Genomic DNA, 13,980 nt, shown 5'->3' on the forward strand with positions numbered 1-13,980 from the left:
CTGAGGGTTGTCTTTTCGTCTTGTTTATGTTTCCTTTGCTATTTTATTTTATTTTATTTTTATTTTTTTGGCTGCACCACACAGCTTGTAGGATCTCGGTTCCCTGGCCAGGGATTGAACCCAGGCGACACGGCAGTGAAAGCCTGGAATCCTAGCCACTAGGCCACCAGGGAACTCCCCAGGAGGTTATATTTTAGATAGAAGAGTCAGATAAGACCTCTCTAAGAAGGCAATGTTTTGGGAATCCCCTGGCTGTCCAGTGGTTAGGACTTGATGTTCCTACTGCAGGGGCCCGGGGTTTGATCCCTGGTCAGGGAACTAAGGAACTAAGATCCTGAAAGCTTCTTGGCGAGGGGGGTGGGGGGGAAGAAGAAGGCAAGGTTTTTCCAGATACCTAAATGAGTAAGGGACAAGTAGGCAAAGATTTCTAGGAAGAAATTTCCAGGAGGAAGTAACAGTGAGTGCAAAGGCCCTGACGCAGGAATGCATTTGGTTTATTCTTGGAATAGAACAATGGCCATCGTCAGGGGCAGAATGGAGGGGTGGAGGGGGTAATGTACGGGCAGATAGGCTGGGTCAGACCGAGCAGCACCTTGCAGGTTATGATGAGAGTTTACATCTCGAGTGCTATGGAAAGTCATTGGAAGGGGAGATTGACAAGCTGATTGGATTTCAAAGGTATTGCATCTGTCACTGAGGACAACAGTACTCCCACAGGAGTGACTGTGGGATGAGATTGGAGATCCAGGTGAGCAAATTGATGGGGAAGAATCCCCCACAGCCCATTATGCTTAGATGACGTATGGTATAAATCCAGCAGCGTTTTGACTACATGGTCTTCAACTCCAAACTCTTCTCTCCAAAAGGAGAAAGCTCTACAAACTGGACAGTTATTTTTGCCATGGGTGCAGTTGGTGATACGAAAGCAGCATGTACTCTCTTTCCCACCTTCTCTCTACATAACCCTGGAACAGGTTGTTTTTGTTTTCTTTTTTGTTTTGGTCTTCCTTTGACTAGCCCTGCCAAATCTAACATTCTTGACACTCATTTCTATGCTGTGCAGGGTATCTGACACATAGGGTCCAATGTGAGTGCCAGCAGCGACTGCAAGATATTTTGGAGCATCTCTGTTTACTCAGAACCATCTGAAGACTCTGGGCTGCTATGGAAAATTCATGCTTATCATGAATTCATGTACTTTGTTCCGTCTGTGGGCTGCTGAAATTGATTAGTGTATAAAGGCTGACATCTGGTGGTGAAAATTGGGTATTGTCAGTTCATTTGTTTATGACACCAATTGTCATTCTTGGGGTATTTAAAAATTTTAAACTCTATTCATGGCTGCCAAAGAAGAGCTTTAGAGTGTCCTGAGGAGTGACACAAGAGGGCACAGCTAAGCAGTATGAGGACTGTGTCCAAATTTCCAAAAATAGGAGTATTTGTGCATGACAAACGAATCGGGTGTGAAAAATGACAGCAGAGGCTGGCCACCCACTCAAGGAGCCAAGGAAATGGAGTGATGTGTCACCCCAGAGCCAGTCCTCATTTAGCCTCTACCTGGCCTGGAAGATCTCATCTCCCCTTTCCTTTCAGTTAAGGCTGAGTCTTGTTCCAGGTACAGCTAGAACCCACTTCCCCAGTCCCTTCAGATAAGGCTCCTTGAAATCCTTTAGTTCTCAACATCATCTGTATATCTTGGTCTGGCATATATCTTCCTTTTTCTCTTCTTTTATTTGATTTTTTTCTTTATGTTTATTTATCGTGCTCACTCTTGCTATTCAAGTGGTGTGTAAACTTCAGGAGAGGAGGTCAGGAAACAAGTCCTTGACTCTTAGAATCCTTGACACTTTGCCTAATGCCCTGAGAACTCACTCCATAAAGTGACAGTAATACACAGTGGTGGTTGCCAAGAGGTGGGCCTGAGAATGTCTACTGGTGCCCTGAATGCCTCTGGGGAAGGAAGTGGTCAGCATCTGGACCTCCTATTCTGGAGCATATTCAGTTTATCCTCTTTACCCATTAGGTCTCTCTTGAATTAGTCTCATATCTTTACTCACTTTCTCCCCACTGGTTATTAAGCGGCATAAGATGTGTGTATGGTTGTGCAGACTGTGTGCTTCCCAACTCGAGAGAATGCAATTCAAACCATAGACTATGTGAATGATTCTCTCTGGAGTTGGGCAGTGCACAACCTCTTCAGCTGTACACGGCACCACTGAGGAACAGGTAATGACGGGTAATGTGGCATAGAGGCACTAGCTACAGAACTTCATTTGTGAGATCCTAAACTGTTTATTTTTGGCTCAGTGTCAGCTTCACTCCTTTTCATAGTGAGCACAGTCCTGGAGAACATTCAGCCATTCAGAAAGTAAAATTTAAGTCAAGATGACATGAAATAAAGCCTTTTTTTTTTTTTAACATCTTTATTGGAGTATAATTGCTTTACAACTGTGTGTTAGTTTCTGCTTTATAACAAAGTGAATCAGCCATACATATACATACGTTCCCATATCTCTTTCCTCCCGCGTCTCCCTCCCTCCCACCCTCCCCAACCCACCCCTCCAGGCTGTCACAAAGCACTGAGCTGATCTCCCTGTGCTATGCAGCTATTTCCCACTAGCTACCTACCCCACGCCTGGTTGTGTATATATGTCCATGCCTCTCCCTCGCTCTGTCACAGCTCACCCTTCCCCCTCCCCATATCCCTAAGTCCATTCTCTAGTAGGTCTGTGTCTGAAACAAAGCCTTGAATGATAAAACACTCACCCTTAATGGGTTCTCTGCATCTCCTACTGGAGAGTGGGCCCTAGAAATGAACCTATATAACGGTTGACACCTGCACTTTTTGGAATTGTGAAGCAGTTGACTTTTACCTTTAGCATCCCCTCACCCCTTCTCTTTCTGCCCTACCCCCATCCTTCATGACACACTCCCTGTCCCCGCCTGCCTCCTCCCATCCTCCAGGTGCCCCAGCCTGGTCAACAATCTTCCGTGTGGGCCCTTACTGGCCTAGACAGTCTCTCTGACTTTAATAGTGTCTCATAAAAATGCATTTAGTTCTTTTTCTTATTCTCTTAAGGCCATTTCCCGCGGTAGAAAGAAATTAACTAAATAAAGGAATCCCCGTTTACATGATACTCCTCTGAGATAACCTCAAGCCTCAAACCAATTAAAATTTACTGTTCCTTGAAAATAAGTTTTGATAAGACCCAGGGCAGGGGAGATGTTTGATCTAAAGGCCTTTCAGAGTTCCTCAAACAGTCATGCTTCTGGCCTCAGCATTCTCTGAAGCCCCCACTTCATGCTGAGGGCAACTGCTCCAGTGAATGGTTACCATTGCGGCAGCCATGTTTCTGGTTGTAAGGGGATGGCAGGAAAGTCTATCGCGTGTGCTGAGGGACGTCCAGAAATGAGGCATCTGGAAGCGGGGAGGGGCTGAGGGAGAAATGCATATATAGCACTTGGGCTCACCATTCTGTCTTATTACCAGCCCCCTCCTGAATCTTGGCTCTTTCCCTCCACCTGGTCCTCTAGTCCTTGGGCATGTGGCGTTCTTGCCCCCTGCTCTGTCTCCCTCTGTGTTTGTCCGATGTTGAGCTTGCACAGAAGTAAGACCCTGCTTCTGTCTATGACAAAGGAGGAAATGGAATCCCGTCATGTTTACTCATACAGGTTTCAGTTGTGGGTGGCGTAGTCTAACAGAAACACTAGAGATTGTGTTCTAAGTTCGTTTTATCATTAATTTGACCCTGGGCAAGTAGTGAGCCTTTCTAGCCTTCCATTTTCCTATATTTAACATGCAGAAAATAATGTCCGTTTTATCATTAATTTGGCCCTGGGCAAGTAGTGAGCCTTTCTAGCCTTCCATTTTCCTATATTTAACATGCAGAAAATAATGTCAGATATAGCACATTTGATCATCATGACCAGGATGAAAATGATCAAAAATGACATAATAAGCATGAGAGTAAAATGAAAATTCTATGAAAGGTTGATCTAGAATGATCTAACAGGTAATTCATGGCAAAGCAATCTTGGAAAGTAAATTTTTTTTTTAACGAGTCAGCCACTGAAACATGCCCCACCCCCTAAAGACACACGGCAGTGTTTCCTGTTTAGGTGTGTGGTTCCTCCAGCCTCCTCGAGGGAAAGGACTATTTTAGTTTTGTATCCTTACATCCTCCCATAGCATATACCTATGGTAGAGAAAAAAGATTAAACAAATGCTTTGATTTGAAAGAAATGGAGATGATGTCTGTATCTGAGCTGTGAAGGAGGTGAAGGGACAGGACATTGTCACACCCAGATATCTGGCCTGGGTGTGGTGGTGACATTCACTGGCATAAGGAACCACAGAAGAGGAATACCTTCAGGGAAGATAAGGAAAACATCATCCATCTGGTTGTGTTAATGTTGGGTTTAAGCTACCTATGGCCATCCACATTGAAATGTCCAATGGGAAGTTGGAGACTAGGTCTGGAGCTCAGAAAATAAATGTAGATTTGAGAGTCATCAGTAAAGTCATGAATGAACCTTGCAAAAGAATATATAGAGAGATTATTGACAGTATACAGTCGGGACAGTATTTGATACCCCTGCTGACTCCCTCTTCCTTGAAAATCTCCCCACCTTGGCTTCTAGTAGACCACCCTCCCTTGTTTCTCTCCTAAATCTCTGGGCATAGCTTTGCAGGTTTCTCTCTTTCATCCAGTCCATGACTTCAGAGTACCCTGGGGCTCAGTCCTTGGCTCTATCTTGTGGTGATAGATCATCTAGGCTGACCGCTTTAAAGATCATTTCTATCTGATGACTTGCAAAGTTGGATCAGGAGTCCGGACTTTTCTTTAGTATTTCAGACTGATAGCTAACTGACTCTTTTATGTCTCCACTTGGATGTTGAATAGGCATCTCAAACTTCATATCCCTACAGCCTAGTTCCTAAACTCCACCCCGCAAGACCTGCTCCTACCACAGTGTTTCCCAGGTAGGCTGAAGTCATCTCCATCCTTCCACCTGCCTGGGCACAAACCCTTGGAGTTATCCTTGATCAGCCTTCCTCCCACATTATTCTCATTTGTTCCATCAGCAAATCCTATTGACTCTACTTTCAAAACCCAAGCTCTGGCTACTTCTCACCATGTCTGTTGTTATTCTCCCAGTCAAGTATCACCATCTCCCTCCTGAATTAACCCTTTCCTGGTATCCCTGCTCCCACCCTGTCCCTCTGTCTTTAACCAGCAGCCATAGTAAATTAAAAAAAAAAATCAGATCATGTCACTCCTCTGCTCAAAAACCTGTAATGGCTTCATATCTCACATAGAGCAGAAATGCCCAAATCCTCAACATAGCCTGTGAGGCACTCTTGATGCCTCTCTGACCTCATGATCTACCCCTTCTTTGACCAACTGTAGCAACTCAAAATCCCAGGCAACCTTCCACCCCAGGGCCTTTGCATTGGCTTTTTTCTTTCTGGAACATTCTTTCCGTACTTATCCATGATTCTCTCCCATAATTCAAACTTGACTTGTGGAGGCCTTCCCTGATCACCCTATTAAAAACTGCAACTCTGCATCTCCAACACATTTTACTCCCTTTCCCTGCTTTTATTTATCTCCATAGCAATTACTATCTTACATGTCATATATTTTACTCATTATTATTATTTTTTTACTTCTGTCTCCTCCTGTTGGAATATAAGCTTTATGAGGGCAGGAATGGGATTTTTTTTCACTGATGTATCCCTAAAACTTACAATAATGCCTGGCATATTATTGGATCTCAAACAAATATTTGTTAATATGAAGTGAAGCATAAGGAAGAATATAAGGAGATTCCTGAGAAGTAGTAACATTTCAGGGACATTTGAATCACCATTGAAGTAAATACTTAAAAAAATTATTATGAATTATATTTCTATTTAAGTTATATATTGTCCTTGCATTCAGCCTGATTTCTTTTGGGCTAGCCCAATTACTTTTATCAAATAGCTTTATCAAAGTATTATTGACCTAAGTGTAAGTATTGACATGTGTATCTATGAAGTGAAACCATCACCACAATCAAAATAATGTAGGTATCCATTCAAAAGTTTTCTCGTTATCTCTTGTAATCCCTCCCTCCTGCCCATCCTCACACCCTCAAGCCCTCCTCTTCTAACCCAGTCTCTAGACAACCACTAATATGTTTTCTGTCACTAATATGGTCTCTGCAATCTATAGATTAGATTGCATTTCTAGAATTTTGTAAGATGGAATCACGCAGTATATACTCTTCTTTTTCTGGCTTATTTCACTCAGCATAATTATTTTGAGATCCTTCCATGTTGTAGCACATATTCATAGTTCATTCGTTTGTTTGCTAAGTAATAATAATCCATTGTGTGGATAGACAATGTTCTGTTAATTACAGATGGACATCTGGGTTGTTTCCAAATAGAGCTGCTATGAACATTCACGTAGCCCAATTTCTTTGTTTCTGAGATTTGGGGTTCAGGATAATAGAGCCTCACTTCATTGAGTGCTAAACAAAACTCAGATTGGCTCAAAAAACTTCACTGGGAGCGAGTGTCAGGCTTTAAGAGGTTAATGTGATTTGGCCACGTCGGTGGCAGATGTGCTGCTGACAGCTTGCCTTGGCTTCAGCTTGCATTATGCTTCCTGACTAAGTGAATCATGTGAGGAGTCTTAGACATATCAGAGGTGCAGCACTGAACACAGTAGCTGATTTACGGATCCCTTGAAAGACAGACTCAGCCTCCTAATAGGGAGGACGTGATGTGACAGGATGACACTGCTAATGTTCCCTGGGTGCTGACCCCAGCGTCGGCCTGCTTCTTAGCTTTTGAAGCTCAGGCCTGTTATAATTTACAAACCACTTTTTGTCCTCTGACCCTCAACCATGTATCTAGGCCAAATTCCTGTTTTCAAAGTTTTGCCAACATGCAGTATCTGTTTTTTTTGCACACCAATTCAAGCTGCTGCAATTGAATCTGCTTTCAGGTTTGGCCTGCCTAGTCTTCTCTTGGGAGGCCTTAACACATGACTGACAAGTTAATAGAGGGCAGAAATTGATTGCAGAGGTTTGGGTGTAGACTATGGATTTTATTTTGGCTTGTTTACAAGTATGCTGTAAGCCGTAAGAGTAAACTGTGAATATTGGTCACTTATTTTCTAAAGCCTTGTGGATTTCTTTAAGCTGTTTAACTGATGGTTTTCCCACTGCAGATACGCTCCTTGTGTCTGAAAATCCCTCTGACTTTCACTTTTGCTCTCATGGAGCAGTTGCTCTGGAGAGCTCAGATGATACTGAAGAATTGCTGGCCACAGATGTAAGGCTTGTTAGTTATCAAAGTATGGTAATGACAATGAGAAATGAAAGAAAGCATCATAGATCTCTTCTCTTCCAAAGGGTCCTGGAGAAGTGACCTTCCTTCCCCTGGGGGTGGAGAGTGGAAGGAGCCCCTCCAGGACGGTTTCTGTCCAAAGTTTTATACTTATTTATTTTGTCAATATAGTGACTTCGGTACATATGGAAAAGTAGGAAGATGCTTCAACTCAGTGACAACCACTGTTTTTAGTCTTTATTTTTTTCTATTTGGGATTGTTGTTACATAGTTGTTTTGGTGGTTTTTTTAAAATCAAAGATTATAATCATACTGCATATGCTATGTGATATATACTTTGCTTTTTTGATTATTCTTAAGCATTGTTAATGTTATTACAAACTTCATAAACACTTAAATGGATACTTAATATTTTATCAGACATTAATCCTATAGTTTATTTAATCATTCTCCTACTGTTAGACTCAAGATTGTGTTTTTTTTTTTTTCCTACTGTGGTGAATGTCTTTGTAGGTGAGTGCTTTTTCTATATATCAGAGTCACCGTATGCTAGATTCCTAAAAGTGAAATTACTAGGTAGGATTATGAATTTTTTATAGTCTCTTGATACATATTCTAAATTAACCACTAGAAAGATTGTACCGATTTCTATCCTCCTGGAGTGTGTGAGAACACACTTCTTACCATGTGCAGTGGCTTCCTAGGATGCTGTTCTTTGGTGACATGGTTTTTCTTTTCTTAAATACTTCCTTTTGCCAGTCTTTAAAATGTATCTGGAATAAAGCTGGGAGAACATATGGGATCCCAGAAATAAGCAACCTATCAGATATGGTGCTACTTTCTTCCATAACCATGAAAGGCAAAATAATTTAGCTCATATAGCCAGTTAATGATAGATTATTGGAAAGGAGAGGAGGGGGTCAGGGCAGCCGCGGAAAGTTCTAAAACTACTGGAAATTAAACAAGTCAAGTCATAAGCCTTCCTAATTCTCTTTTAAAGGGATAAGCAGACTGTGGGTGACCAAGCACCAACAGGGCCAATTTGCATTGCTTTGAGCAGAGCTGTCACACTTCACTTCAGGGCTGTGGTGATCTGTCTCCTGGCAGCCCACAGCCCACTGAGTGGAGGGAGGTGTGACACACAGCGGGGGTGAGGTGCTTACTGCAGCCATTAGGCAACTGAAGACTTGGCCATCTGCTTCTCTTTTTACAGCAAGCCATGGACATTTTGGGCTTTCTTCCTGATGAGAAGTACGGATCCTACAAACTCACTGGAGCCATCCTGCACTTCAGAAACATGAAATTTAAACAGAAGCCCAGAGAAGAGCAAGTGGAAGCAGATGGCACAGAAAGTAAGGATTACTTTAAAGACATGGCATGTATGCCCTTCAAATCCCTGACCCCAGGTCTGCTCCCCTTTTCCTTGCAGTTAAACTCACCTCTTAGTTTTTGGAAAATGTTGAAATTAATCAGCAATCTCCCTCAATTGCTGTGCCACCAAATTATTCTCTCAGCCAACATTCTGAATTAGAATCCTTGTATCTCAGGATAAGACACATTCCTTAATTAATTATTGATGATGCCAGTAAATTTGCTAAACTTGGGTGACATAGGATTGACTAAGACGTAGCCTGCCTTCAGCATATAGACTATTGAGAAAAACAGAAAAAGGAACAAATTACCATGAGATGTATGAAGTGACATAATGAAGGTGTGAACAAAGATCTGTAGAATTCCAAAGGAGGAGTTATCCACTGGGTTGAAAACAAAATGGCTTCTTTTCCCTTTGTTTTTTATTCATATTCTAAAAATCTATAGTCATGCCTGCTTACCAAAAAGATCTATAATGAGTTATCTGTCTAGAATGATCATCAAAATAGAAAATCACAATTATGAAAAGAAGGAATCATAGTCATAATTATTTCATTTAATATTAAAATTCCTGGCAATTGCAACAAAAAGGAAAAAACATTCATTCAAATCTTTCAACAAATAATTTTAAAAATTTTATATTTTTAATTGTGGTAAAATATACACAACATAAAATTTTACCCATTTTAACTGTACATATTAGTGGCATTAAGTACTCTCACATTGTTGTGCAACCATCACCATTATTCATCTCCAGAACTTTCTCATCATCCCAAACTGAAACTTTATACCCATAAAACAATAATTTCCTATTACCACCTACCCCTAACCCCTGGAAAATTTTAGTCTACTTTCTATCTCTGAATTTGACTACTCTGGGTACCTCATATAAGTGCATTCATACAATATATATTGTCCTTTTGTGTCTGGTCTATTTCACTTAGCATGATGTCTTCAAGACATGTTGTGTTAAGTGTCAGAATCTCATTCCTTTCTAAGGCTGCATAACATTCCATCGTATGTATATTCTACTTTTTGTTTATCCATTCATCTCTTTATAAACACTTGAGTTACTTCCACTTTTCACTAGTGTGAATAATGCTGCTGTGAACATTAGTGTTCAAATACCTGTTTGAGTCTGTGCTTTCACTTCTTTTGTGTATATACATAGAAGTGGAATTGCTGGATTAAATGGAAATTCTATGTTTAATTTTTTAAGGAACCACCATATTTTCCATGGTGGCTGTACCATTTTCCATTCTCACCAGCAATGCACAAGGGTTCAAATTTTTCTACATCCTCACCAACACTTGCTGTTTTCCGTGTTTTTTTTTTGTTTTTTTTTTTGATAAGAGCCATCTTAATGGGTATAAGGTGGTGGTGTCTCATTGTGGTTTTTTTTTTTAAATAGATCTTTATAGGAATATAATTGCTTCACAATACTGTGTTAGTTTCTGTTGTACACCAAGGTGAATCAGACATATGCATACATATGTCCCCATATCCCCTCCCTCTTGAGCCTCCCTCCCATCATCTCTATCCCACCCCTTTAGGTCATCGTAAAGCACCAAGCTGATCTCCCTGTGCTATGCTGCTGCTTCCCACTAACTAACTATTTTACATTCAGTAGTGTATATATGTCAATGCTACTCTCAGTTCACCCCAGATTCCCCCTCCTACCTGTGTCCTCAAGGCCATTCTCTATGTCTACATCTTTATTCCTGCCCTGCAACTAGGTTCATCAGTACTTTTTTTTTAAGAGTCCATATATATGTGTTAGCATACGGTATTTGTTTTTCTCTTTCTGACTTACTTCACTCTGTATGACAGACTCTAGGTCCATCCACCTCATTACAAATAACTCAATTTCGTTTCCTTTTTATGGCTGAGTAATATTCCATTGTATATATGTGCCACATCTTCTTTAGCCATTCATCTGTTGATGGACATTTAGGTTGCTTCCATGTCCTGGCTATTGTAAATAGTGCTGCAATGAACATTGTGGTGCATGTCTCTTTTTGAATTATGGTTTTCTCAGGTATATGTCCAGTAGTGGTATTGCTTGGTCATATGGTAGTTATTTTTAGTTTCTTAAAGAACCTCCACACTGTTCTCCATAGTGGCTGTATCAATTTACATTCCGACCAACAGTGCAGGAGGGTTCCCTTTCCAGCATTTATTGTTTCTAGATTTTTTGATAATGGCCGTTCTGACTGGTATGAGATGATATCTCATTGTTTTGATTTTTGATTTGTATTTCTCTAATAATTAGTGATGTTGAGCATCTTTTCATGTGCCTCTTGGCTATTTGTATGTCTTCCTTAGTGAAATGTCTATTTAGGTCTTCCACCCATTTTTTAATTGGATTATTTGGGGGTTTTTTGATATTGAGCTCCATGAGCTGTTTGTATATTTTTGAGATTAATCCTTTGCCTGTTGTTTCATTTGCAAATATTTTCTCCTGTTCTGAGGGTTGTCTTTTTGTCTTGTTTATGGTTTCCTTTGATGTGCAAAAGCTTTTAAGTTTAATTAACTCCCATTTGTTTATTTTTGCTTTTATTTCCGTTACTCTAGGAGGTGGGTCAAAAATGATCTTGCTGTAGTTTATATCAAAGAGTGTTTTCCCTATATTTTCCTTTAAGAGTTTTATAGTGCCTGGTCTTACATCTAGGTCTTTAATTCATTTGGAGTTTATTTTTGTGTGTGGTGTTATGTAGTGTTCTAATTTCATTCTTTTACATGTAGCTGTCCAGTTTTCCCAGCACCACTCATTGAAGAGACTGTCTTTTCTCCATTGTATGTTCTTGCCTCCTTTGTTGTAAATTAGGTGATCATATGTGTTTTGGTTTATCTCTGGACTTTCTATCCTGTACCATTGATCTATATTTCTGTTTTTGTGCCAGTACCATACTGTCTTGATTACTGTAGCTTTGTGGTATAGTTTGAAGTCAGGGAGCCTGATTCTTCCAACTACGTTTTTCTTCCTCAAGATTGCTTTGGCTATTCGGGGCCTTTTGTGTTTCCATACAAATTGTAAAATTTTTTGTTCTAATTCTGTGAAGAATGCCATTGGTAGTTTGATAAGGATTGCATTGAATCTGTAGATTGCTTTGGGTAGTATAGTCATTTTCACAATGTTGATTCTTCCAATCCAAGAACATGGCATATTTCTCCATCTGTTTATGTCATCTTTGATTTCTTTTATCAGTGTTTTATAGTTTTCTGAGTACTAGTCTTTTACTTCTTTAGGCAGGTTTATTCCTAGGTATTTTATTCTTTTTACTGTGATGGTAAATGGGATTATTTCCTTAATTTCTCTTCCTGATTTTTCATTGTTGATGTATAGGAATGCCAGAGATTTCTGTGCATTAATTTGTATCCTGCAACCTTACCAAATTCACTGATTAGTTTTAGTAGGTTTCTGGTGGCATCTTCAGGATTTTCTATGTATAGTATTATGTTATCTGCAAAAAGTGACAGTTTTACTTCTTTTCCAATTTGTATTCTTTTTATTTCTTTTTCTTCTCTGAATGCCGTGGCTAGGACTTCTAAAACTATGTTGAATAAGAGTGGCGAGAGTAGACATCCTTGTCTTGTTCCTGATCTTAGTGGAAATGCTTTCAGTTTTTCACCATTGAGTATGATGCTTGCTGTGGGTTTGATGTATATGGCCTTTATTATGTTGAGGTAGGTTCCCTCTATGCCCACTTTCTGGAGAGTTTTTATCATAAATGGGTGTTGAATTTTGTCAAAAGCTTTTTCTCCATCTGTTGAGATGATCATATGGTTTTTATTCCTTAATTTGTTAATGTGGTATATCACATTGATTGATTTGCGTATATTGAAGAATCCTTGTATCCCTGGGATAAATCCCACTTGATCATGGTGTATGATGCTTTTAATGTGTTGTTGGATTCTGTTTGCTAGTACTCTGTTCAGGATTTTTGCATCTATGTTCATCAGTGATATTGGTCTATAATTTTCTTATTTTGTGATATCTTTTTCTGGTTTTGGTATCAGGGTGATGGTGGCTTCATAGAATGAATTTGGGAGTGTTTCTCCTTCTACAACTTTTTGGAAGAGTTTGAGAAGGATGGGTGTTAGCTCTTCTCTAAATGTTTGATAGAATTCGCCTGTGAAGTGAATTCTATCTATCTGGTCCTGGACTTTTGTTTGTTGAAAGAGTTTTAATTATGGTTTCCATTTCATTACTTGTGATATTTCTGTTTATATTTTCTAATTCTTCCTGGTTCAGTCTTGGAAAATTGTACCTTTCAAAGAATTTGTCCATTTCTTCATGGTTGTCCATTTTATTGGCATATAGTTGTTTGTAGTAGTCTCTTATAATCCTTTGTATTTCTGCAGTGTCAGTTGTGATTTCTCCTTTTTCATTTCTAATTTTATTGATTTGCATCCTCTCCCTTTTTTTCTTGATGAGTTTGGCTAAGGGTTTATCAATTTTGTTTGTCTTCTCAAAGGACCAGATTTTAGTTCTATTGATCTTTGCTATTGTTTTCTTGGTTTCTATTTCATTTATTTCTGCTCTGGTCTTTATGATTTCTTTCCTTCTACTGATTTTGGGTTTTCTTTGTTCTTCTTTCTCTCATTGTTTTAAGTGTACAGTTAGATTGTTTATTTGAGATTTTTCTTGTTTCTTGAGGTGAGATTGAATTGCTATAAACTTCCCTCTTAGAACTGTTTTAGCTGCGCCCCATAGGTTTTGGATCATCTTTTCACTGTCATTTGTTCCTTTGTATTTTTTTTTTCTTCTTTGACTTCTTCAGTGATCTCTTGGTTATTTAGTAGTGCACTGTTTAGCCTCCATGTATTTGTGTTTTTTACAGTTTTTTTCCTGTAATTGATTTCTAATCTTATAGCATTGTTGTCAGAAAAGATGCTTCATATGATTTCAATTTTATTAAATATTCTGAGGCTTGATTTGTGACCCATGATGTGATCTATCCTGGAGAATGTTCTGTGTGCACTTGAGAAGAAAGTGTATCCTGCCACTTTTGGGTGGAATGTTCTATAAATACCAGTTAAATCTATCTGGCCTATTGTGTCATTTAAAGCTTGTGTTTCCTTATTTATTTTCATTTTGGATGATCTGTCCATTGGTGAAAGTGGGGTGTTAAAGTCTCCTATTATTATTGTGTTACTGTCGATTTTGCCTTTCATGGTTGTTAGCATTTGCCTTATGTATTGAGGTGCTCCTATGTTGGGTGCATAAATATTTATAATTTTTATATCTTCTTCTTGGATTGATC

At 39.4% G+C, this 13,980-nt stretch overlaps 1 protein-coding gene across 1 annotated transcript in view; it reads left to right on the forward strand.

Moving 5' to 3' along the window:
• Positions 1 to 13,980, forward strand: part of MYH15 (myosin heavy chain 15) — a 168,509-nt gene that overhangs the window by 18,380 nt on the left and 136,149 nt on the right. Inside the window, 3 exon segments of the mRNA XM_067737164.1 lie at positions 510 to 678; positions 7,195 to 7,327; positions 8,556 to 8,694. Of these exon segments, the coding sequence (XP_067593265.1) occupies positions 510 to 678; positions 7,195 to 7,327; positions 8,556 to 8,694 (441 nt within the window).

This window comes from Pseudorca crassidens, chromosome 5 (assembly GCF_039906515.1).
Source record: "Pseudorca crassidens isolate mPseCra1 chromosome 5, mPseCra1.hap1, whole genome shotgun sequence".
Taxonomy (NCBI): domain Eukaryota; kingdom Metazoa; phylum Chordata; class Mammalia; order Artiodactyla; family Delphinidae; genus Pseudorca; species Pseudorca crassidens.